General features: G+C 40.1%; 2 protein-coding genes across 7 annotated transcripts in view; one reads left to right on the forward strand and one right to left on the reverse strand.

The window, feature by feature from the left end:
• Nucleotides 1-25,698, reverse strand: part of CENPP (centromere protein P) — a 154,427-nt gene that overhangs the window by 30,440 nt on the left and 98,289 nt on the right. The window lies entirely within an intron of this gene.
• On the forward strand, nucleotides 1,312-24,560 carry ECM2 (extracellular matrix protein 2). Its single transcript, XM_068158009.1, has 10 exons — nucleotides 1,312-1,512; nucleotides 4,846-5,163; nucleotides 11,181-11,369; nucleotides 12,731-13,228; nucleotides 13,528-13,643; nucleotides 15,714-15,849; nucleotides 17,667-17,824; nucleotides 19,834-19,973; nucleotides 21,367-21,693; nucleotides 23,280-24,560. Exons 2-10 carry the CDS (start codon nucleotides 4,869-4,871, stop codon nucleotides 23,485-23,487), a joined length of 2,067 nt encoding a protein of 688 aa, XP_068014110.1. The 5' UTR covers nucleotides 1,312-1,512; nucleotides 4,846-4,868; the 3' UTR covers nucleotides 23,488-24,560.

A 25,698-nucleotide genomic window follows, 5' to 3' on the forward strand; every position in this document is an offset into this window, starting at 1 on the left:
CTTTCTGGGGATGTATGCCTGAGTACTACCAGAAGATGGTCCTGAGACAGAGATCAGCATACAAAACTGCATTTAAACATATACTAAAGTGAATGGTGCCACTTGTGTCTCTACTAAATACACCATGATTTAAATACATGAAGTCTTTTACCTGGCATATACAACCATGAGAGATGATCCAATTAGCTATTCTTTACCCCACTTGCATAGAAGAAATACTGTCCTGTTTGTTGTTTGAGTCAGCCTTTCCAAAGCAATGCTTTTAGCACTGGTACTGAAGATGCTAGCTCCATTTATTAAGTATAATTCTCTCCATTCTTTTTAAACAACTCCAGATGAACTATAGAAGTTTAATGTTTCTTCTTTTGACTTTGCAAAGCAAAGCCCAGTAGAAACCGACTGACTACTTTAAGGGACAATATGTTTTCCCAGTATCTTTCCACCACACACCGGCTAACAATTATGGTTAACTCAATGGTTATACCAGTCCATGACTATCTGTCTGAACATTCCTCAGAGTATGAATTCAAGGAAACAACAAAATTCTAATGTCAGAAGAACTCAGACGGCTCCATCTACCAGGTAAATTTGTCATTTCTGAAGCTAAGCAGGCTCATCAAACACTGACACTGCAGAAGCTGAGTCTGGGGCTGAAGGAAAAGGCTCTGCTGGCACACAAAGGACTTGTGGTAAGGTACCATTATTCCCTCCCTTCCCCCCAACTCAGTTCTCATATTTGGATTACTAACTTCACTGCAGCTTCTGCAGAGCTTTGCCTCGGGATCATGTTTCAGGATGTAATTAGCCTTACAAAAATACGAAGGGAAAATGCTTAGGTCATTTTATTTTCCATACATAAGCGACAACTTATGGTGAAATCATTGCTGTTCAAGTGGACAAAGGAAAATTTTTCCATGCTCAAACTTGAACAAAAAGGGTTGCTGCTTATTGATTATAGCCTGTAAGGGCAGGAGTGAACTACAAACATAGGAACTGAAGAAAGCAGTTTGGATTTTTCACAGAGGTTTTTACGTTATGGTCACACCTGCCAAAATGTATTCTCTCTAAAATAACATAGGCACATTAAAAGCATGCCACCTGAAAGCTAAATTTCTGAATACATAAACCAGAACTGAATAAAATACCCATTTTTCATGTCTTTTGAAAACACTTCATTTTCCTCATGCAGCTTTTAAGTACTGGAAGAGAATTTCCAGCTGTGCCTTGTCAGCCTACGGACCGAAGATATTGTGCTGCTTTTCATTTTCCTTAAGAGAGCTTTTTTAGTTCTGCGAGTAACAGTATTAGCTGCTTCTCTGCACACAGAACAGAGCAGCACTTTGTCCCCAGGGAAAGAAGCTATTTCAGACTTAACTAAGGAATCATCTAACATGTTTCAACAATCCCTTCTCTTTCTCTGTTTGTTTTAAAGATATCACTGTGATTTTGTTTCATTTGCAACTGGAGACTAAATGACACCAAGCAGAATCTGCTGTTAGGTTAGATTACAAGGTAAAATGTTTTACATTTTAAATTACTGCTTAAAGCATGGTGCTGAATGGCTTAAACTACTTGTTAACTTTGCAAATATGTATGAAATAACATTAGCTGTATTTAGCAATACTTGAACATGAATGTTTTTCTAGATAGAGTATGCAATGCCAGTCGATCTGCTTTGTGTTTGGAATGAATGTTTGCCACGTACTTCAAGCTTAAACTAACTGCAAGGGCCGTAAGTTTTGTGGGGGTGGTTAAATGCAACTTGTTTCTATGAAATAAACTTAAAGAGCAGCATGTGAAAAATCTTGGCAAATCACTTTAACCCTTTGTGTATCGTGAGAAATAACCATGACATCTTAGGAACACGTTTGAACTTAGCCTGAACAGCTGAAGAGAGATGATTTAATAAATGTTGATGCTCTGGTGTTTCTAAAGGGTCACTACTTCAAAAATTAACCATTTCCTTTAATGGAATAGCAAAATGACAGATATTGAACTTACTGAAGACAAATGTTTTGAAAGCTACAAACTTCTGAACACATTGCATGCTAAAAGTGAAGGCAGTAACGATGCTTCCACATACTATGCATGAGCTGAACCTTTCTGAGTAAAATTAAAAGATGTACAGCAGTGCAGCCATGTTGAGAGTATCTGGTAACATACAGTTAGTATAATTTCATTATATTAACTCTCTATCATTTATTTGGGTATGTGGACATTTATTACAAAACTTGAATAAACTGAATAGGTTGAATTTCTCCCAAAAGGAAAGTTGGCTGGCACTACAATAAATATAACTTCTTGATAGATAATCTGAGGATTCCAATGATGGGCAGTAAAGGCCCAACGCATGTGAGGCCTTTTTCTTGTAGGACATTCACAACATGGGCCTCAAAAACATGAGCCAGCACTTAAATAAGCCAAGGAAAGAAACTCAGAAGTGTAGCTCAGTATTTTGCATGCAAAGACCACCATTTGGTTCAAAGTAGCAGCATTAAGCTTTCAGTGCTGAAGAGTTAACTTGGTGTGAAAACACAGCATTTAAACACATCTATAGAAACAAGATTAATTTCTAAAGAGATATTATTTGAGGGGAGTGTTCTCTGGTTTGGTTTCACTTTCCTTTTTCTTTTAAATTTGCAACTAAAAAGTATTTAATGAAAAAAATGTTTCACTTCAAAATAATTTGATTAAGTATAGAGTTTTACTTGCCCCTGAAGTTCAGAGCAACCCCCTGTGACATCGTTTGTACAGCAGATGTAACGTAATTCACCCTATACTACCTCCTGACTTTCAGGAATACATCCATAGAGAATGGTAAAGCACTTCACTTGTGCCATTATATGCCTCTGGTCACAGGAGGAAATGATTAAATGTCAAAAAAAAGCACCAAGATAACGCAGCAGCATTGTAATGACACAGCTACGGTGTTATTTTAAAGTGTGCTATATAAACATGACCATAATTAGGATGCCACTAACTCGACAGAATGAATGCACACGTTCAAGACTTGTTGTATATTCACTTTTCCCTAAGGGCTTTTTGTGTGTTTCATTCAAACTTGAGCAACAGAAGTTTACTGTGTCATTTTATAGCCAGTCATTACCATGCAGCTAGGCTAGACACCAAAAACATTGGGTCATTTGTCCTGCAAGCTGAGGTTCTATGGAACAAGCACTTTCTGGGAAGGAACTGACAGCATCAATGCAGAGCACAAGCTTCTGCTTCTATTTGATCAGTTAAGTAACAGTAATTTCTGTAAAGGAAAGGCCAGTATAAAGCCTGTAGAGCATTTGGAATAACTGTTATCTAACAGGTGGGAAGCAGTAAACTAAAGGCTGGATTAATTTCAGAACTCTGCAATTACATCAGACATTATGTGGATTCCTGTGAGACAACTCAGACTCTCTTTGTATGGAAATAAATACATTAGTTTAGCTTAACAAAATTCTGCAAATTAAGGTGATATTTTTCAGTTAACATAGTTGAATGCCAGGTACAATATTTGAAAAGAAATAAACCCTGTCGTAAGCTTATTTACCACCAGCTTCCAGTTTTAAAACACAATAGAGATTTATGCCATGGAATGCACAAAACCCATGCAGTCACATGCCTTATGTTAAACAAAAATTAGGCAACTTGTACCAGAATCTAAACCTATTGGATAAATCAGAAAACATCAGAAACTTAAAACCTCCCCTGACCCAGGGAGAAGCACAGCTCACATTCCTGAAACACTGCCCTGTATTTATACACTGTAAGACTAACTCCAAAGCGAGAGACTACATATAAAGCCAGCTGATAATCAGTAAGAAAAGTATTTTTTTAATCCCCTCAAGACTTCTTTAAAGAAAAACCATGGACATGCGCTGAGCCTTGTCTTAGACACAAAGATTAAGTGCTCTAAGTCTCAAGTTCTTCACCAGAACAGTGCTACCATACTAGTGACTGCTGTCTCAGCTAAAATAGGCCACAGGACAAGAGTGTTTCCTCTTTGAAAGAGTTTTGCCAACAGAGCTATGACAAAGCATTAATGGCCTTGGCCATGCACAGCTTTACTTCCAGATTGGTATAGCCATTGCTAAATGTTTTTCTATGCATATGCCTCAATCCTGATTGCTCTGTTTTGGAATGCCACCTATTGGTGACAGTAAATGTAATTCTGATGTCAGAAGAAGAATGCTCAAGCTCTACAGCAATTTTTAATCTCTTAAAAAGTAAATGTAGAGCAAAACTCATTACAGATCAACCTTTTTGAGAGTAGCTGCAGATGTGGGATGTCACAAATAACAGCTTCTCTACCCTAAGGTCTTCTCTACTGCAGAACTAAAATGGTTCTGTTAAAGAGGTGGATGGCTAGAAATGGAAGCAAAGGCAACATCTCTTTTCATCTATGGAGATGATGACAAACCAAAAGCATTTGGGGCAGCACATCAGAAATGAATTGGGCATTTTTCTGTTCCTTTGTCATTCCTGTGTATGGAAGTTACAACAATCTTGGAAAAAATATAAGTGAAGAAACACTTTATAGCTCTCAAGAACTCCCTTGGGGGAAGCAGTAACAATTACTAAAATACAAATGCCTGGTGGCACTGCATGTCTAAACTGAAGCAAAACCAGATTCAAAGCTAGCACCTATCAGAATACAACTATTGCCCTAAGAGCAGATAATCACTAAAGTACAATTGCTTGCTTGAATTCTCATCAGGCAATTTCTTTCCAAGAAGCAGCTTGGTTATACTGACCAAACACGTATTGGTCCACCTGCTTTGAAAAGCATAACTGACACAATCTTAAAAGCTCTCTAGGTATCTAATAATCTTCTTTTTTTCCCCCCCATTCCAGGATACTTTGAGGCACACAAAACCATGCAAGCTACATCATTAGTCTATTGTTTCCTGCTTGTCTCTCTGTGCATCGACTTTTCTCAAAATGAAACGAGTGCCCATCCGAGGAGGCAAAGGAGGAGAATGCGCAACAGAGGATTGAGAAAGAGCTCCTCAGTGGGGCACAGGCCCCCACAACAGCTGAGCATTAACCCTCCAGCTCCTGCGGCTGCAGTACCCAGCATACCTCTTATTAACATTGATGATGGTGTTATGGGAGTATTTGACTCCCTCGTAGGTTTGGGTGGACAGGAATCCAGCTACAGCATCCTACCAGGTAAGAGTTCAGCCCCTCTGCTACTCAGAGCGGGCCAGTATTTCTTTTGATTTCAAATGCAACATATAAACTCAGGAAAGCTTTATTTCAGTTCTACTTGCAACACATGCTGAAATAAAACTCAGTTACCCTTTTGCTAACCTACTTTTGCTGCCTTTTATTAGAATTTTGTGGTGAGCATATGAAGCTTGTAAATTGTCTAAGCTTAAGTCTTACAGAGAACTCCACTTTGCCAGGTGACAGTAATATTTTCTGCAATTTTTATGATTCTTATTTCATCTTCACCAATAAACCTTTTTGTTGGGATATTTTCATAACTTCAAATGTGTAGCAAGTTAAGGCTATTTGGAAGACTTTCATGCTTGATCTATCTCCTAACTTGAGGGTCTAACACCAATAGTACCAGTGTTATTTAAAAAGGGTTTAAGTTCTACTTTTGTTGTCCTTGTCTTTTTGAAAAGCAGCATTCAAACTATGTCTATGTGCAATACTTTGGGAATAATTCTCTACATTGTAAGCAGATCAATAACATGGTAACAGCTGCAATGTGGAACTTACCTTACATACAAGAAATTTATGATGGATAAACAGCTAAGAGAAAAAACCCACTCACTCAAGAGAAGATCACTCTTATATTCCATCTATACTGAGAACCTGGAATACTTAAGTAGTTCAATAGCATGATTTACATTAAACTTGACTTTTTGGTGATCTGAAGGTATTCACATTACTGCATTAATATGTTATTTTGTGGTTTATGAAGAAGATGTAGTGAAGAGGATTTGATGTCTTAAGAAGCAAACAAAAAGCATAATTCATTTGATCTTTACTGAACCCTGCCATAGTAATTGTACCAGGCCTCTCTACAGTCTGTTCAAAGGATGCAAGACTAGATAGAGATTGAGAACCAACAGTTGTTGGGTATCTCCTTGGTCCTTAGTGCAGTAAAAGGAGATGGAACTCTCATCTAGAATGTTTATGATTTTACATTCATAGGAAATTAAGACTCACAACAGGAAACTAAGGAGTCACAAGGTGTCTAAAAATAGGCATCCATTCTGAAGAGCAGAAATTCTGAATACTACTCTCAGGATTATTCAATTTTGAAACTCCAGTTATTAACCAACTGAGATGCTAAAACACATAATTTCTTTTCACAGAAAGAAGTTCAAAGGTTGGAGTTGGGAGGAACCAACACAGGGTCCTGTCCACTCAATAGCTAATAAATATAAAGGCAAAGATACAGTATCACAGTATAACTTAGGTTGGAAAGGACCTTGAGGATCATCGAGTCCAACCTATCAACACAGACCCCATGACTAGACCATGGCACCAAGTGCCACGTCCAGGCCAGCACCAAGAGTAAAATCACACACTGACTAAAATCATCCTAAGCTATATTTTGAATGTTGCAAAAAAATGAGAGTGCCCTGATTGGCACCATTCTACATAAAAGATTACAATCTATTTTTATAAGCAAAAAGTTAAGCCTTTTAGTCTGTCACACAAAAGATATGACCACTAGGCTAATAGGTCTCAACTTCAATGGCAAAATACATTTTAGTCACAAGTTCTATTTGTTGTGAGTCCTTGCTTTCAGAAAGGCTGAATCATTTCAAATCAAAGGGGTTTGGAACACAAGCCCTATGAGGAGAGGCTGAGGGAGCTCAGGTTGCTTAGCCTGGAGAGGAGGAGGCTCAGGGCAGACCTTATTGCTCTCTGCAACTACCTGAAGGGAGGTTGTAGCCAGGCCAGGGCTGGTCTCTTCAGGCAAGCACCAGAACGAGAGGACACAGTCTCAAGCTGTGCCAGCAGAGGTTCAGACTGGATGTTAGGAATAAATTCTACACAGAGAGAGTGATTGCCCATTGGAATGTGCTGCCCAGGGAGGTGTTGGAGTCACCATCATTCGAGGTGTTTAGGAGGAGACTTGATAGGGTGCTTGGTTGCATGGTTTAGTTGATTAGGTGGTGTTGGATGATAGGTTGGATGCAATGATCTGGAAGGTCTCTTCCAACCTGGTTTATTCTATTCTATTCTAAATGTTTTTATGTAAGAGGTTTTCACGGGGAAACAAGAACGAACTCTTGACTACAGCATTTCTAGTGTGTACCACATTACCACTCTTATAATACACACTATTAATGTCCACCCTTTAATTTAAAAATATTTATTAAATGAAACAGAGGAAAATGCCACATAAATCACATCCATGTAAGATATTCCAGCCTCCCTGACAGAGCCCATCAGTCATGCTGAAATAATGCATAGTTCTCCCCCTCCCTGCCCCTCTTGTTTCTTTCTATCTGGACTCGCATCCAAAAGCTGAGCTAAAGCCACTGAACTCATTTTATTTGGAACTCCATGCTGAATTTACACCATATTTCCAAAGGTTAAAAAGTCCTATGCTCATCTGCCAAAGCCTTCAACCACAAGGTATTTTTTTTAGTCTAGCTTTTAAAGTTCAAAATTTTTTCAAGTGAATGTCAGATTTGGAAAGTACAGATCCCACTAAATAATAGAACACTATTATTAATCATGCTTCACTCACAACAGAAGAAGCTTAGTTTTCCTTCTCCCAGCTACTTATTTTACTGTTAGTAACCCAAGAAAACTATTTGCAGATATCATATGCAAGAGGAAAACCGGTGCAGCTAAATAGAAGTTTAACAGTATCTAGAGAGAGCTCCTTCCTCCAAACAAAGTAAAATCCCATGGACCATTTATAAGAAATCAAACAGATCACCACAACATAGGACAGTTTTCAGATGTTTGTCCACCACACACACTGCCCATTAAGCAGTGAAGAATAGGCTGCCATGGTCTAGTCATGGGGTCTGTGTTGATAGGTTGGACTCGATGATCCTCGAGGTCCTTTCCAACCTAAGTGATACTGTGATACTATTTCTTATCTCTCTTAAACCTCACTTCTCCCTGCTTGTACCACTGTACTGAAGCTAAGGAGCATCTCAGCACAGTCTTTACTCTGTCTCAGAGGGGTTGTTAACTCCAGAGTGCAAAGAGCAGTTGTGCAATGCAGTGAAAGGGTACCTCTTGGCTTTTGAGTGCACACACTTGTCCTTTCTTTCTAAGGAACTTTCATGTGTGTATAAGATGAGATAATTTGTTAAAGTATGCAGAGGCCAAGGCCTGATAACCCATATTTTCATGCTTAATCAGACCAAATTTGCACAAACTTCAGATTCAGAGCAGTAACTGAAACAAAACAGAGAATTTAAGGAAGCACAGAAGAATTTCCATCTTGAGCCAGATATGTTCCTCTGGAACAGCTGGCATTTTATTGTTTAATATGAGAAAGTGGAGTGTTCTTTTTGTGTTTCCTTTGGAGATTATTTAAAAGAAATATTGTGGCTTTCTGGCAAGCACATAAAAACCAGAAGTCAGGATCCAGCAAACAGCTGGATTACCAATACCTGGGTAGAATGACAGGAGACTTACAGCCAGCTAACATTTTGGCGTGGGCTAACTCATCTCCTTCAGTTAACATGGCTTGAGTTGACTAAGGTACAACTTTATGTGGCTGAAATGATGCAGAGATATCCTGGAACGTAGAAAAAAAACCACCACCACAAGATGCAGCTGTTCAAAAAGATTAATTTTTCCTCTTTTCCATTTTGAGAGTCACTTAAATCAAAACAGCTTTTTTCAAAATAGAAGGAGGCCAGAGTACCACCCAGACAGGATGATCTTAATGATTAACATTAACTGTAGAAAACAGGTTTGTAGCCAAGAGTCATTAAAAAGAAGGGCAAAGAATATCCTTGTTATGAAGATGACAGTAAGACTATCTTGAAGGACTTGGCAAACTGCCTGATTGTGAGTCAAATATTAATTCCAGAGACACTTCCAATGAAATATTTACTATATACTTGTCAGGCTATTTAAAGACTATCCTGAATATTATTCCCTTCAAAATTAGAAGAGAATAGAATAAACCAGGTTGGAAGAGACCTTCAAGATCATCACGTCCAACCTATCATCCAACACCACCTAATCAACTAACCCATGTAACCAAGCACCCTGTCAAGTCTCCTCCTGAACACCTCGAGTGACGGCGACCCCACCACCTCCCCAGGCAGCCCACTCCAATGGGCAATCACTCTCTCTGTGTAAAACTTCCTCCTGACCTCCAGCCTGAACCTCCCCTGGTGCAGCCTGAGACTGTGTCCTCTTGTTCTGGTGCTGGGTGCCTGGGAGAAGAGACCAACCTCTGCCTGTTTACAACCTCCCTTCAGGTAGTTGTAGAGAGTGATAAGGTCACCCCTGAGTCTCCTCCTCTCCAGGCTAAGCAGCCCCAGCTCTCTCAGTCTCTCCTCATAGGGCTGTGTTCCAAGCCCCTCACTAACTTCGTTGCCCTTCTCTGGACTCGTTCCAGCAAGTCAACCTCCTTCCTAAACTGAGGGGCCCAGAACTGGACACAGGACTCGAGGTGTGGCCTAACCAGTGCAGTGTACAGGAGCAACCAAGAATGGCCCAGGGTGGGGTATGGGAAAAAAAACCCAAACCCTGCAAACAATCTCTCCCAAAGATAATCTATCACAAATGAAATCCTCCTGCATGTAAATTCAGTTGAGGCAAGCTTTTCCCACTGTATTAGGCAGCCTTCATCTGAAGCAAAAAGTCAAACCAAACAGGAAAGTGGGATTTTTATTTTGTGTGTCTTTTTTTTCTTTTAATATATATGCAGGAAAGTACAAAGTAACTTGTAACAAATGCTTCAGCAATGCATTCTTACATTAACGAGAAAGAGGAAGGTGCGTAGGGATCACAGATTCTCGGGATTTGCTCAGAAAGAGGAAAAGTATCTCAGCCTATGCTTCCCTTCTCTCAAAAGACCAAAAAAAAAGGCATGATGGTAAAGTGCAATGTTTATCCTGGAGTCTGGATCAGACCTGCCCAGGGAAACTTTTGCTGAGGTAGGATCCATGACTGGAAGGAAAGAGAGTTGGAAAAGTGTCCTTCCCAAGTTTTTACACTCTCCAAACAACTTGCCTACTGAATATCCAAGTATAGCTTACAAAATAAACATCTCCTGCATTTCTTGCTTAAAATTGTTGTATATTCATGTCCAGAAACTTTGGAGACAAGGTATTTACTAGCACAGGTTGTTCAAGCTTGCAACTTTCCTAGCAAAGAGTTTTTTTTTTCCAATCAAGCAAGTTCCAGGGAAGAGGAGATGTTTGCTATCTCAGCAGCCATTACAGAATGCACTTTACTCCCATCAAGTCCATAAACAGTTGCTATAAAATGAATATTGTTATCCTCCCAGTTCCAGAAAGCCTTAACTAAACCTTCTCATTTAATGTGCAAGACATTAGAAAAGATGCCTAGTGCACAAGAGAGCAGCAGAAGAGTGTCTGGAAGAAATATTCTCAAGCTCTGCACGAGTTATTTACATGCTACAGAGAACTTTTGCTTCTTTCTCAGCTGCAACGAGGCACAGCTTTGACTGAAATCTGTGATTTCTGGTTTCTATTTCTAAGGATGTAGAGGAAAGAGGAGATGCCATGAAAAAGACCCTCAGAAACTCACCATATAGATTTAATTTCCCCATTTTTAGGAATATCTCTAAACTTGAATAATTCAAGAGTTTTCCCTGAAGACAAAGCTGGTGACAGTCCTCATCAGCTGACTAGGAAGAGGAGAAATGAGCTATTGTGACAGTTGTCTGAAACACAGGGGGCAGACACCTAGAAGGACAGAGAACCTACAATCAGGTAACAGCTACATACACATTAATTGTGGACCTCCCCTTCAACTACCTGCGCAGTTGAGAGGCCAGGAACTAAACAGCAATCACAGACTGTAAATAGCTGAAGAAAAAACAGGCCTGAACAACAAGGAATAAGGATAAGACTGTTCAAACAGGGTGTATTTTACAGATTTTCAAGATGAAAATAAAACACTAGTGCTTCCTTCCAAAGCTTTAAATAAACACTGTTTGGTTCATTTCAGTTTAAGTTAATTAACTCAATTTCTCTGCTTTCTTTCCTTAGGAAAGAAGGGGCACTGCACAGCTAACGGGATGATTATGTATGACAAAGCAGTCTGGTCTCCCAAGCCCTGCATTACCTGTCTCTGTTCAAATGGAGAAGTGATATGTGATACAACCATGTGCCACCCTCTGAAATGTCCCCAGACCATTATACCTGCAGGAGAATGCTGCCCAGTCTGTTCTGATGCTGGTACAGTACACCATAATACCTCTAATGTTTATAAAATATCTCCTGCAAAACCTAGCATAAAGACATTTAGTGACATCAAGGATTACAAGATACACACTATGTTTTTACACAGAAAACAAGTTTTGAATTACATGATACGAGCAGGTCTTGATAATTTCTACTCATGCTGACTTAAGTTTCTTAGAGTACACTGGCTGATAGATGAGTTTGATATAGCATTTCAAGAAAAGATGTTAAGTATGCAATAGTAAAGATAATGATATTAATTTTTCCCCCCTTCTGCTTCTTCCCAACTACCTTTACAAAATGTTGGTGAATGTATGAAGAACAAACATATGGTTATGTTCTATATCCCACTTTTACTTACAAAGGATCAACCAATAGCTACTAGCCATTATTAATGGATTAGACATAGCTAACAAACATACAGTTTACAGACTGGTAAACCTTTGGTAATACAAAAACCATGCAGCTATTTCATTTCATGCAAATCAAGAGAAGAAAGGCAACTCACAAGGGGAACATGAGAACTACAATCTTGCTGCTTCTCCATCAAAATGTGAATAAGAACACAATCTTTAAAATGAAAAGGAGTGGAGGAGGAAAAGGAATGGAGGAAATAAAGATGACCTGCGTTTTCCTTTCCCCACTCCTAACACCCTAAGTCTGCAAAGTACTTCCCCTTAGTGTAAAACCATTATTTAGCCTTGTCTGTGTGCACAGAAATGCACTGAGTAACGACTTCACAGAAATTCCCTGTAGTGCTAGAAGTCATGATGACTGAAACACCCAAACTCCCTCTGATTGGATTTGATTTGTGTTTCTACGCTAGTGAAAACAGCATTTTGGTAATGGAGCTAAGACATTTCCCAGGCAAACTCCCTACCAACAGCCATCTCTACACCTGGCAAACCCTTGCACGGCAAAACAAATCTTAGCCTTCGTGAATGCTAGTCAAAATACCTTCCTTCCACTCCCAGACATATTCTTTTTCCTGTTCAGACATATCCATCAACATAAAAATTAATGTATTAGTTCAAAAAGAAAGATCATGAGGTGTATATTTATTGCTCCCCCTCTTTTTTTCTGGAGATGCAATGAATCAATACCCATATGCCAACTGTCCTGTGTGTTTGGCTTAATCGTTTTGCAGTCACAATATATCTCCTTGGTTAAGCAGCAATTTAAGACCATATTTTCATTCTTCCAAAGCACATTCTAAGGGCAATACCATTCTTCTATAGTTACAATATTTTACTATATGAAGGGAACAATATTTACTAAAACTTTTGTTTCATATCCTCTTATTTAGACATCTTTTGTTTTGTTTTGTTTTTGTTGCTCTCATTGCCTCTGCTTAGCCTCCTCTTTGGATTCAAGTATTATTCCACTGGATGACATCAGTGAGTTTTCTGGTGATTTTCCAGAATCCACTGACCTCAACAACACCAGTGTCTTGTCATCAGCACACACTCAAACTGAAAATGATGAGCTGCTTAAAGATGAACTGCTTGAAGCAGAAGTTGTAGAGATGAAAGAGAAAGGGCGTCATAAGAAGGATGAAAAGAAAAGAAAAAGGAAAGGCAAGAAAAATCGACAGAAGCATAAAGCTCACCACAGAGACAAGAAGCCTATCACAAAGAACAGAGCTGCAGAAGAAGAAATCCTTGATGAAAGTGATGAAGATGATGGCCCTTTCAGAATGCCATCTCATTTTCCAATTCCTGTTCCACCCATAGAACCCCCTCCTTTGCCATCTGGATGCTCCACCTCAGACAGCACAGTAAGCTGTATTAACGCCAAGCTGACACAAATACCCCCAATCTCAGATCCAGATCTAACAAGCCTAGACCTTACAGGTAAAAAATGGGTTCCCTTTGCAGGGTTTTTCTCATAAAGTAGCATTATCCATTCTTCTATGCAGTCAACAGTAGTGTTAATACTTTGTCATTCATTGCCATAGAAATGTGTGGAAATTAATCTTACAGCTATGCCTCTAAAATGTTAGCCCTGCTTCCTAGTGTTTGAATACTGATATGACTGTATCTACACACAACTACAGTACGTAATACAACTATTTTTGTAATATACTTTCCTGCACAATACAGATGCATTCTATAATGTATAACTCCAATGATATTCTTGAATTCTGTTCTAGGAAATAGTATCACCACTATCTCAGATGAAGCATTCAATGGGATACCTAATTTGGAATGGATTGATCTGAGCAAAAATAATATTACCTCCTCTGGCATAGGTCCCCAAGCATTCAAAGTAAGAAAGCTGAAATTTTCTACTATTCTATAACTAATATTGCTTAAAGTTTTTCCTGATTTTTGGTCTAAGGATCCATCTATATCTAGCTCATGTCTGGGGCTAAGCTACAGCAGTTGCTCTATCACCCAATGACCTCTCCCCAGCAGAGAAAAGGAACTAGGAAAAGGGGAGAAGGCCCATGGAGTCAAGTGGAAATGGATTGAATGAAACTGCCAAACCAATAGCAATATAAAGTATATAAAGTTATACTCAGCCCAGCAAAGGTACAGTGGTGACACTAAATGGGAAAGTAGTCCTTGGGAGGAGGAGAAGGAAGAGAAGCAAGGTCAGGAGGAGCCAGAGTAGGAGCCCAAGAAGGAAGTTCCCTGTTCTCAGCAAGCTTTCCCCTTTATACTTAAGGTGATGCTCATTGTCAGGGATCTACCTGTAGCTAACTGGGATCATCTGCCCTGGCTGACTCCAAAATGACTTAAAACTCCAGCCTGCAGCCCATGGTTGGCCTGGAATTCTGTCCCAGCAAAAACAGGACAGAATCTAAACCAGTCTGCACCTAGTCTGAGTAACCATTGTATAATTACAACACACTGAAGCCTGGCTATTTCAACAAATCTGATCATTATCAAGAATATCTAGAGATTTGTTACTGACATTCACTAAGTATTAAATGGTAAGCAAAAAGAGAGAGAGAATTTTCTGGTATTTCACCAGCTGAGATTTCAGAACTGAAAGGTTCACATTCCGTGAGCATCACTTGGGATACTCAGGCTCAACATTCATAAATTTATGCATCATCTTTCTCACTGCATGAGCTCTGTAAAGCTTATGCTCTTGGATTCCCCAAAAGACTTGCCTTTGCCAAGCCTTCAATAAAAATCCACTCCAGAGCAGTTCATGTAATCAGCTTTATGCTTATTGCTGACTGTCCTTCACGAGAAACTTGCAAGCATTGCTGCTGCTACTAAAAGAACAGATTTCTCATAAAATAGTCCAGGAATCTTTCTATATTAAGCCTTTTGCTTGTGAGGGGAATTTACATGGTAACAGGCTGCTCAAGTGCCCCTGCATAATAATTTCTCATGCAGCAAGTACACGCAGGCAATACAAACACAGAAGGCATATGAGCAACATACCAAATTACCATAGTGTGTTTTACATTTTGTTTCCACATGCAAGCAGTTTTCTTGTATACCACCTCCCTGCATGTAACATGAACAGCTCTGGCTGATTTCAAAGTACTTCAGTTTCTACAACTCCTCTGAAATCGAAGTGGATGGAAATGACAGACCAGGAAGGTGTCCCAACCATGAAATAGATTTTGGTGAGGCTTACAGCACACCAGGCAGTTGAGACAATAGTGGAGGAAAGAAGGCTTCAGTGGATCCACTGTTTTAAGAAATGCTGACTCCTGCATGATTACTGAGGTGCATTTATCAAAATTAAGCAATGGTAATGTTTCATACCTTTTTTTTTATGACGATGAAGCCACAAATATCTTAGGCCACTGAAAAAGTTGTTGTTCCTATGCTTGAGTAAAGTAAGTTTGTTGATCTACAGAAAACCATCAATTTGTTCACAAATGAAGAGTACAAACACAATATATGAAGGTGTGTGCTTTGAACTTCTTAATACTGCAGCAGTGTGGTAGGACAATACCTACATGACTCAAAGACAGCAGTAGTAAAAAAACACTTATGACTGGATAGCTGCAGGTTGGTCATGTGGGAAGTTAATGTGCTCTGTCAAGCTCCTCCCATTACACGTTACATTAACTGGAATCTTTGTCAATATTTAGCATGAAGAAATGGATTACTTAGACTGACAAACCTGCTTTGTAATTCAAAACACTGAATACTCGAGCACTGCAGCTGCAGATCCTCAAAGCCCCTGTGTTCAAGAAAATGATATCCTGTGTGACCTACTCCAGGTGATCCTGCTCTGGCAGGGGAGTTGGACTAGGTGGTCTTCAAAGGTCCTTTCCAACCCCTAACATTCTATAATAAACACTGTATGTTTAATCATATATTTAACACCTTTATAATCTTTCTTCTCTTCTTTCCTATGATTCAGCTCCTGAAAAAGCTAAAGCGTTTGTATTTGGATGGAAACATGCTGGCACATATTCCCTCTGGACTGCCATCAGCGTTGGAGGAAATAAAAATAAATGACAACCACCTTCATGCCATTGATGAAGATGGCTTACAAGGTATTTAGAAAACCAATACTGATCATATCAAAAGATTAGAATCAGTTTGAAAAGCAGAATGTTCAATTATTAGAATAAACCTTTATTAGAATAAACCAAACCAGGTTGGAAGAGACCTTCAAGATCATCATGTCCAACCCATCAACCCACCCAAACAGCTAACCCATGGCACCAAGCACCCCATCAAGTCTCCTTCTGAACACCTTCAATGACGGCGACTCCACCACCTCCCCGGGCAACCCATTCCAATGGGCAATCACTCTTTCTGTATAGAACTTCTTCCTAACATCCAACCTGAACCTCCCCTGGCGCAGCCTGAGACTGTGTCCTCTTGTTCTGGTACTGGCTGCCTGGGAGAAGAGACCATCATCAGCCTGTCTACAACCTCCCTTCAGGTAGTTGTAGAGAGTGATAAGGTCACCCCTGAGTCTCCTCTTCTCCAGGCTAAGCAGCCCCAGCTCCCTCAGCCTCTCCTCACAGGGCTTGTGTTCCGAACCCCTCACCAACTTTGTTGCTCTTCTCTGGACTCATTCCAGCAAGTCAACCTCCTTCCTAAACTGAGGGGCCCAGAACTGGACACAGTACTCGAGGTGTGGCCTAACCAGTGCAGTGTACAGGGGCAGAATGACCTCCCTGCTCCTGCTGGCCACACTGTTCTTGATGCAGGCCAGGATGCCATTGGTCCTCTTGGCTGCCTGGGCACACTGCAGGCTCATGTTCAGCCTACCATCAACCAGCACCCCCAGGTCCCTCTCTGCCTGGCTGCTCTCCAGCCACTCTGACCCCAGCCTGTAGCTCTGCATGGGGTTGTTGTGGCCAATGTGCAGAACCCGGCATTTGGATGTGTTAAATCTCATGCCGTTGGATTATGCACCTCATGCCGTTGGAAATGCAGCTGATTTGATATCATCAGGAAAAAACAACTGCTAGCTTTTAAGTGCTATGTTTTCAAAAGGCAACTACAGCTCACTACGCAGTGAAATAAGTGCTTGTCTGAGATGAAAGAAAACTGAGACCAAGGGCTGCAAGAGCCTTTCAGTATAAAATGATCAGACTGCCCTGACAGGAGGAGCTATACAAAGCTTCTGTCAAGAGAAAGAATTATTTGGATTATTTGTCAACTAGGAAATTATTATTAAATAGCTATTTCCTACTCACATGCATTGATCCACACTGCTTTCTTCTGTTACCTGCCTTTGTATGGCTGATGAGGAGGAACAGTGCAATTTCAACCCAGTACAGTAAGTAGGTGGTTGACAGAGCAAGGGAAGACATAAGCCCAACATCAGAGCAACATTAACCCATTACCACTTAAGTGACTGGAGACCCATGGACATCACTGGGCAAATGTACAAAGGTCAACACACAGAGTACTCCAAACATCATCTGCACATGATCACAAGGGGAGATTTAAGGGGAGATTGGACGTGGCACTTGGTGCCATGGTCTAGTCATGGGGTCTGTGTTGATAGGTTGGACTCGATGATCCTCGAGGTCCTTTCCAACCTAAGTGATGCTGTGATACTGTGATACAAAGTAATAAGGTGCAAAGGATAGCACAACTCTTAGAGCTGCCTTCTTTTTCACTCTAAGTGGGAGTCAAAGCTCTAAATTCTATGAAATAAATCTCCTATCCATCTCTCAAGTTCTACAAACTAATAAACACTCAAATTCTATGATTATGAGATAACAAATGAACATCCTCTCACTGCAATTTTTCACTGAGCTGAGGAATGTTTAAGATAATCTTAAGTATGCATTTTTAACAAGATATGAGCAGGCATTAACTAACAGAAATTCCATCTTTTTCTCCTTAGGTTTAAAGAACTTGGTCACCCTGGAATTAGAAGGAAATAAACTCAGCGAAGCGAATGTCAGTCCTTTGGCCTTCTACCCTTTGAAAAGCCTCTCTTATTTGAGACTGGGAAGAAACAAGTTTAGAATTATCCCACAAGGTCTTCCTGTCACTCTTGAGGTAAAAAAACAACCTCAAAAATCAACCAACAACCAATCATTCAAAATGTAAAAAAGAAAACCAAACCAAACAGCTATCATCAGCTAGAATTAAATTTAAACTTAATGAATTTGCTTCTACAGTCATGAATATTCTTTTGTTCCTAAATAATGATTTCTAGAAATTTACTTATATACCAATTCCATCCCAAAAGGTACATTTTAAGTCTGTACCAATCTAGTACTGTCCCTCAAAATGGGGCAGCCTGCAACTTCTGTGTGTTCAGCTACACAGCATTCACACAATGCTCCTAATAGATAACGTCTTAGAGTGCAAAAACTTTGTGAACTTTGGGTTACCACAGAGTGAAGTTCACAACAAGACAGCAACAAGAATGAGATCTAGAGAACCTGTGCTATAAGAGAAGATTAAAGGACAAAGATTATCTAGTCTGAAAGACTGAGAGAGAAATACTTTTTTGATGCCTACATCTAACCATTCTCTTCCTTTTTTTGGCCCTTTTTGACTCAGTTTTTCTGCTTTTACAAACCTTTGCTGAAGTCCACCTCATTTGAGGTTGAGGCCAGCTTGAAGGAGAAATTTATTTCTCTTCCTTGAAAAGTTTTCTCATTACTTGAGTTTTTAAACAAGGAATTTATCTTTTTCATAGTTTCCCATGTGAATGTGATTTGTTGTAGAGTGGTTTTTCCTTTTTTTCCCAGGGAAGCTATCTAGAAAGTATTTTCTTCCTCCTTTATAAATCTGTCTAGTCCCATTCTCTGCTTACCTCAATCTTCAAAGATATTTCATGCTACCTATTAATTTCACCATCTTTCTTCATTCGAATTTTCCTTTTACTCTTCCTCATTTCAGTGTACTTACATTTGTTTCCTTTTATTTTTTGAGGTCTCCCATAATCTTAAATGCAAGAAAGGAAAAAAAAACCAAACCAAACCCCAAATCTAGCAAACCCAGCTGTATCTTTTGTGTAACATTGGCTTCTTCTATCGTGTAACATTAGCTTCTTCTACAGCTCCTGCCTGCAACCTTCCTTCAGCCTAAAGTTTTCCACTACCCATTCACTCATGTGTTGTACTTTTCTTTTTCTTTCTTTTTTTGTTCCCCCCCCCCACTATATTTCACTATTTTTTCATTTCCCCTCTTCTTTTTAGAACAGGGGACATCTGGCAAGTTTTCCCACACTTTGTATACTCTGGGAACATCTAATTTTGAACCAACACCTAATAAATTCACAAACAACGACTTTCAGGCTCCAGGGTTGCTTCCCAAAATAATCCAAGTAGTTCCCCATCTCTGATGGTGTTTAAAAGGTGCAGAGATTTGGTGCTAAGGGACATGCTTTAGCACCATCCTTGGTACAGTTAGATAATGGTTGGACTACAGTCTTAAAGGTCTTTTCCAACCAAAATGATTCTATGCTTTCTCTTTTCCCAAAGTCTTCCTCTACAGGCTCTAAATTCTATTCCAGGTCCTACACACATTTCAGACACAGCTCCATTCTTATTTCATTATTTTTTATCCCACATGACAAGCCAGTTGTAGCAAGATGCAGACTCATGACATTAAGTGTTGTAAAACATTGTTTTTGATTCCTACATATTTGAAAGTTTCAAAGCTCACAAATACCCAGAAAAACACTACAAAAGCAAGACAATATTTTTCACACTAATAGCTTCCCAAGAGAAAAAAAAAATTCCAAAAGAACAACTTTGTCAGCCTCATCTCTCTCACATGATAGACTCTTGCACTGTGCAACTTCAAGCAAGACGAAATGTGCAATTCTTCTTCTTTCAAAGCAGTTTGCACTCTCACAAATGAGAAAACAAAACAATCACTGTGAAAAATTGTGTTTCTGACAGTCACACTACAGCTACAAACTGACTCTGACTCAGATCCATAAATTAACAACCAGGCCAGGCCATACAGCAGACAGCTAACATTTTGAATTTGCAATGGGAACAAACAGCAGATTTTACTTTCACAGATTCTCTTTTCAAATGCACTTGCAGGAATTATACCTGGAAAATAATCAAATTGAAGAAGTGTCAGAAATTTGCTTTAACCATACAAGAAACATAAATGTCATTGTGCTAAAGCATAACAAGTTAGAAGAGCACCGAATAGCACCTTTGGCTTGGATAAACCAAGAGTAAGTAGATATCATTTGAAACACAATTCTTTTTCTCTGTCATTATTGAGTCAGATAATGAACTTCAAATGGTAGTTATCTGAGGTTTGATGGGTTTTCTTAGCTAATTTGTCTTAATTTCCTTTGCTTAAATTGTATAATCTAGGAAACAGTCAGCTTTCAAACAAAAGGATCTTACACCTCAAACCTGTACCACACTAACACAAAAGTCTTGTCTTTTCTTACTGTCCAGTCAAAAAATGAACATTGTCATCAGTACTTGATATAATTATGTAATATGTAATTTGGTATTTACATTTAAATATCTCACAGGTAGTTAAAAAATCATGGAATATTGTCTTAGCCTTGTTTTCTGTCGGATTAAAAATTATGAAAGTACATAAAATGAAGGGAAGATTCTGTAGCCCCACTGGGTAATGGGGCCTATAGGATGGCTGAGGAGGGATGTTTCATCAGGGAATGTGGTGAGAGGATGAGGAGTAGGAGTTTGAAATGAAAGAGAGTAGACTTAGATTAGTCATTACAAAGAAATTCTTCACCACAAGAGGTGAAGAGGTTGCCTGAAGAATTTGTGAATGCTCTGAGTCTGGAAGTGTTCAAGGACAGACTGGATGTGGCCTGGTCTAGCGGCAGCTGTCCCTACCCATGGCAGTGGGGTTGGAACTAGTTGACCTTGAAAGTTCTTTCCAACTTCAACCACTCTACGATTCTGTACTATAAGCAGAGTAACCAATGAGAATAAAAAACAACCCTGAAGACACTACTGCCTTTAATTCTTGTGGTAAATTATTTGCTCAGCCATGCAGTACCTTGCTGTCAGCTCCAGACCCATTGGCTGAGTTCTAGACTTCTAAACTGCTGCTTCTGGAAAGAACAACATTCACTAGCAGCTTGTCTCTGGAAATAAAGCACACTGGAATGATTCTAAAGGAGCCATTCAGAAAACAATTCCATTTCAAATGGGGCTTAGAGCAACATTTAGAAACCCATGTCAACGGGATAGCCATGGAAGTCTCCAGCTTATTACATGTTTTCCCATGTAACTTGTTACTGCGACTCAGCAATGCTTGTCCATCACAAATTAGTCCCTTGAGTTTTCTCATTCAACCTTTTCTCTGTATTCATTATTGGAGATTTTCGCTCCATCAACAGAATCATTTGGCTTGGTTGATAATTAATGATTTAAGTTCATTTTATTTTGAGAGTAATTATGCATGACTATGTTCCAGAAAATGCACACTGTTCCACTTACAGAAACAGATTTCCCTTTGCATTCAGTGTCCTGGTAATCACATTAAGCACTATGTTGTCCAGAAAGCAGCATTAACAAAGCAGGATGCTATAATGTTTCATCCCTTTGTTTGTTTGTTTTCCTTTTCCTTCTTTAATGCAGGAACTTGGAATCAATTGACCTCTCTTTCAACAAGTTATATCACGTGCCTTCCTACCTGCCAAAATCTTTACTACATCTGGTACTTATAGGAAATCAGATCGAAAGAATTCCAGGATATGTGTTTGGTCACATGAAGCCAGGGTTGGAGTACCTCTACCTGTCCTTTAACAAACTCACTGATGATGGAATAGATCCAGTATCTTTTTTTGGAGCATATCACTCCCTGAGAGAGCTGTTTTTGGATCACAATGACTTAAAGTCTGTGCCGTTTGGAATTGATGAAATGAGAAAATTACGTTTCCTAAGACTGAACAATAATAAAATAAGGTAATTTCCAAGCCCTTTGTTACATTGATGACAAATGTTACAAGGAATGCTTTAAGAACTTTCTACCGTTACATAAATATTTTTTAAAGAATTCTGATGGAGCAGCTAAATCCTATCACAGTATCACTTAGGTTGGAAAGGACCTCGAGGATCATCGAGTCCAACCTATCAACACAGACCCCATGACTAGACCATGGCACCAAGTGCCACGTCCAATCTCCCCTTAAACGCCTCCAGGGTCGATGACTCCACCACCTCCCTGGGCAGCACATTCCAATGACGAATGACTCGCTTGGTGAAGAACTTCCTCCTCACCTCGAGTCTAAACCTCCCCTGGCGCAGCTTGAGACTGTGTCCCCTTGTTCTGGTGCTGGTTGCCTGGGAGAAGAGGCCAACCCCTTCCTGGCTACAACTTTCTACAGTAGTCTATCTGTGTATGATAGAAGGAAAGTGAGATTTCACTCCTCCTTTGAGTTCTTGAAAGTGCTCACCGAAGTGCAGAGCACCAGCTCTCTCCAGGAAATCAGTGTGCAATACTGCTTGGGCCACTACAGTATGACAGGCACAGCAAAGCACCGGCTCTTTTTGCACTTGAGCCCAAGCCCAGACTGGTGACAGAGTAACTGAAAGGAGTCATTAGCTGCTGCTGATCACTGGTAGTGGCCTTTGCACAGGTTTCAGCCAACCCCAGCTGTGAAATCAGGCACGCTCTCTAGTTCCTCTTTACTGTTTACAAAGCAAAAGAATGGTAAATAGAGGATCTTATGTGTGCTAGATGGAGGTTTTTGTTCAGCAGCACGTGGCAATGCTTCCCTCAGGAAAACTATGACATAGGAAAACAATGCAAGAAGAGAATTTTTAAAAGAACAACTTGCAAAAATCCTCAGTAAATAAGTAATTGAGAAAGTGTAATGTACTGCTGAAGTGAACATTTTTAAATGTGGTGGGTTTAGGCTATGCCTTTAAAATTTAGTTACAGATTTTGAGCAGAAAAGTGGGTGGATGGGGAAGGGGTAGATGCCAGACCAACCCAGCTAGAAGCAAATGAAAGCTGTATTCACAAGCAAAACTACACTCTACAATGGAATTCAATGTACAAAATATACAGGATTTACAATATTATACAGATATTTGCAATTAGCAAACAACACAAAACTCCCCAACTCAGACCAGGGAAGCTGTTCCACTGCCCCCTGTCCCAAGAGAGATAGGAGCAGAGAGAAAGCAGGGGTTACACTTAATTAAACAACACAGCAAAGGTCGGCCAAAATGCAGGTTAATCTCTCCCAAGCAAAGCAAGCAGAGGAGAGGTCAGAAAAGAGGAAGAATTGTTTTGGTACAGCCACTCTTCTAGCACATATTTCTCCAAGGAATATGTTCAGAATAACCTTTTGTTTTCCTTTTTACACCCAATAGTGATTTATTTCTATTTTTCTACTTTTCTGCTCAAAATCTGTAACTAAATTTTAAAGGCATAGCCTAAAACCACCACACTAAATCACTAAATAAACACCATGTCTAAAACAAGTATGAAGTTACGAGTTATCCTGAGTAAATAACATGTAATTCCTCTCTCAATATCACAGGACGGTCCCTCCAGAACGCATCTGCAGGGCTCACATCAGTGATGACGATGTTCATGGCAACAGCGAAGAGGAGGAAAATGAAGAGTCACACTTGGAACATGTTCACCTTGAAAACAACTACATCAATACAAGGCAGCTCTCATCACACGCATTCTCATGCATAAGGTCCTACTGCAGTGTTATTCTTAAACCACAGAAGACCAAATAAACACCTAACTCTCACGCTGCAACCCCTGCATCTAGAAACACAGGGTTACTTATTCTCTGCTACTAACAGGTCTGCTTATTTCTGATCTAAACCCTTCTTACTAGTATGAATAAGATACAGTATATCATATACTGAAGTAAGGTAGTGGTGTATTTTTTCAATACCATTTCATTATAAAACCATTAAGTTTTATATATTTATATTTATGCTCAGGATTATGCCCTAGGTTTTTATTTCTATTGACAGAAATTTTCCTTAAACAGAACTGTGTCTCCACATACACCTCCACAAGACTGGGTTTTAGAACAGGATAGAACAGGACAGGATAGAACAGGACAGGATAGAACAGGACAGGATAGAACAGGACAGGATAGAACAGGACAGGATAGAACAGGACAGGATAGAACAGGACAGGATAGAACAGGACAGGATAGAACAGGACAGGATAGAACAGGACAGGATAGAACAGGACAGGATAGAACAGGACAGGATAGAACAGGACAGGATAGAACAGGACAGGATAGAACAGGACAGGATAGAACAAACCAGGTTGGAAGAGACCTCTGAGATCATCGAGTCCAACCTATCATCCAACACTATCTAATCAACTAAACCATGGCACCAAGCACCCCATCCAGCCTCTTCCTAAACACCTCCAGTGATGGTGATTCCACCACCTCCCTGGGCAACACATTCCAATGGCCAATCACTCTTTCTGTGAAGAGCATAACCAAACCCTCAGCTTGGTCCTGTTTCATTTGATTAACTGAATTTAAAACCCTTCAAAGGGTGACATCAACTTTTAAATATTTTACAAATATTTACAAATAAGTCCTTCAGCTGAGGGCATTCCAGTGCAAGCATCAAATTTCTTAGTACATTGACAGGACTGGGGTTTCCAGCAAAAAAATCACTGTGATAAATTCTCTGCCAACTGAAATTTCATGGAAAAACTTAAAGTGTTTGCTTTAGAGAAGAGATCCTGAAAACTCACCAGATTTATGTTTGAATACAAGGAGCCAGAGGAAGAAACAATTGAGTTTTGTATATAATAAACTTTGAAGCAAAGTTTACTTGAAGTGTTTCAATCTTACTTTGTTTTTAAACTCTGTGCGTGGTAGGTCCCTCAGGTTACTTTACCAGCTTTTCACGGTATCACAGTATAACTTAGGTTGGAAAGGACCTCGAGGATCATCGAGTCCAACCTATCAACACAGACCCCATGACTAGACCATGGCACCAAGTGCCACGTCCAATATCCCCTCTTGAACGCCTCCAGGGACGGTGACTCCACCACCTCCCTGGGCAGCACATTCCAATGACGAACGACTCGCTCGGTGAAGAACTTCCTCCTCACCTCGAGTCTAAACCTCCCCTGGCGCAGCTTGAGACTGTGTCCCCTTGTTCTGGTGCTGGTTGCCTGGGAGAAGAGACTAACCCCCTCCCGGCCACAACCACCCCTCAGGTAGTTGTAGAGGGCAATGAGGTCACCCCTGAGCCTCCTCTTCTCCAGGCTAAACAATCCCAGCTCCCTCAGCCTCTCCTCATAGGGCTTGTGTTCAAGGCCTCTCCCCAGCCTTGTTGCCCTTCTCTGGACAACTTCAAGTGTTTCGATGTCCTTCTTAAACTGAGGGGCCCAGAACTGGACACAGGACTCAAGGTGCAGCCTAACCAAAGCAGAGTACAAGGGCACAATGACTTCCCTGCTCCTGCTGGCCACACTATTCCTAATGCAGGCCAGGATGCCATTGGCCCTCTTGGCCACCTGGGCACACTGCTGGCTCATATTCAGGAGGCTGTCAATCAGCACCCCCAGGTCCCTCTCTGTTTGGGAGCTCTCAGCCACTCCAACCCCAGCCTGTAGCTCTGCATGGGATTGCTGTAGCCAAAGTGCAGCACTCGGCACTTGGACTTGTTGAATGCCATCCTGTTGGACTTTACCCATCTGTCCAGTTGGTCGAGGTCCCTCTGCAGAGCCTTTCTACCCTCTAACTGACTAACATCTGCTCCTATACTTTTATACTGTATACTGCTTTTATACTGTATAGGATCAGGGTCATGTTCCCCATTTAGGGGATTGATGAGACTTTGTTAAAAGTATAAAATATTCAGTTACTGGTTCATTGAAACCTTCTAGACAGTAAATCACCACTTCAGGGTGATAAAAGTTTCAGCAATACACTTGAAATGACAGCCTCCTTTGGTATGCAG

The sequence above is a fragment of the Melanerpes formicivorus genome, unplaced genomic scaffold, assembly GCF_026170545.1.
Source record: "Melanerpes formicivorus ecotype bairdi unplaced genomic scaffold, bMelFor1.0.p_v2 SCAF_38, whole genome shotgun sequence".
Classification (NCBI taxonomy): Eukaryota; Metazoa; Chordata; class Aves; order Piciformes; family Picidae; genus Melanerpes; species Melanerpes formicivorus.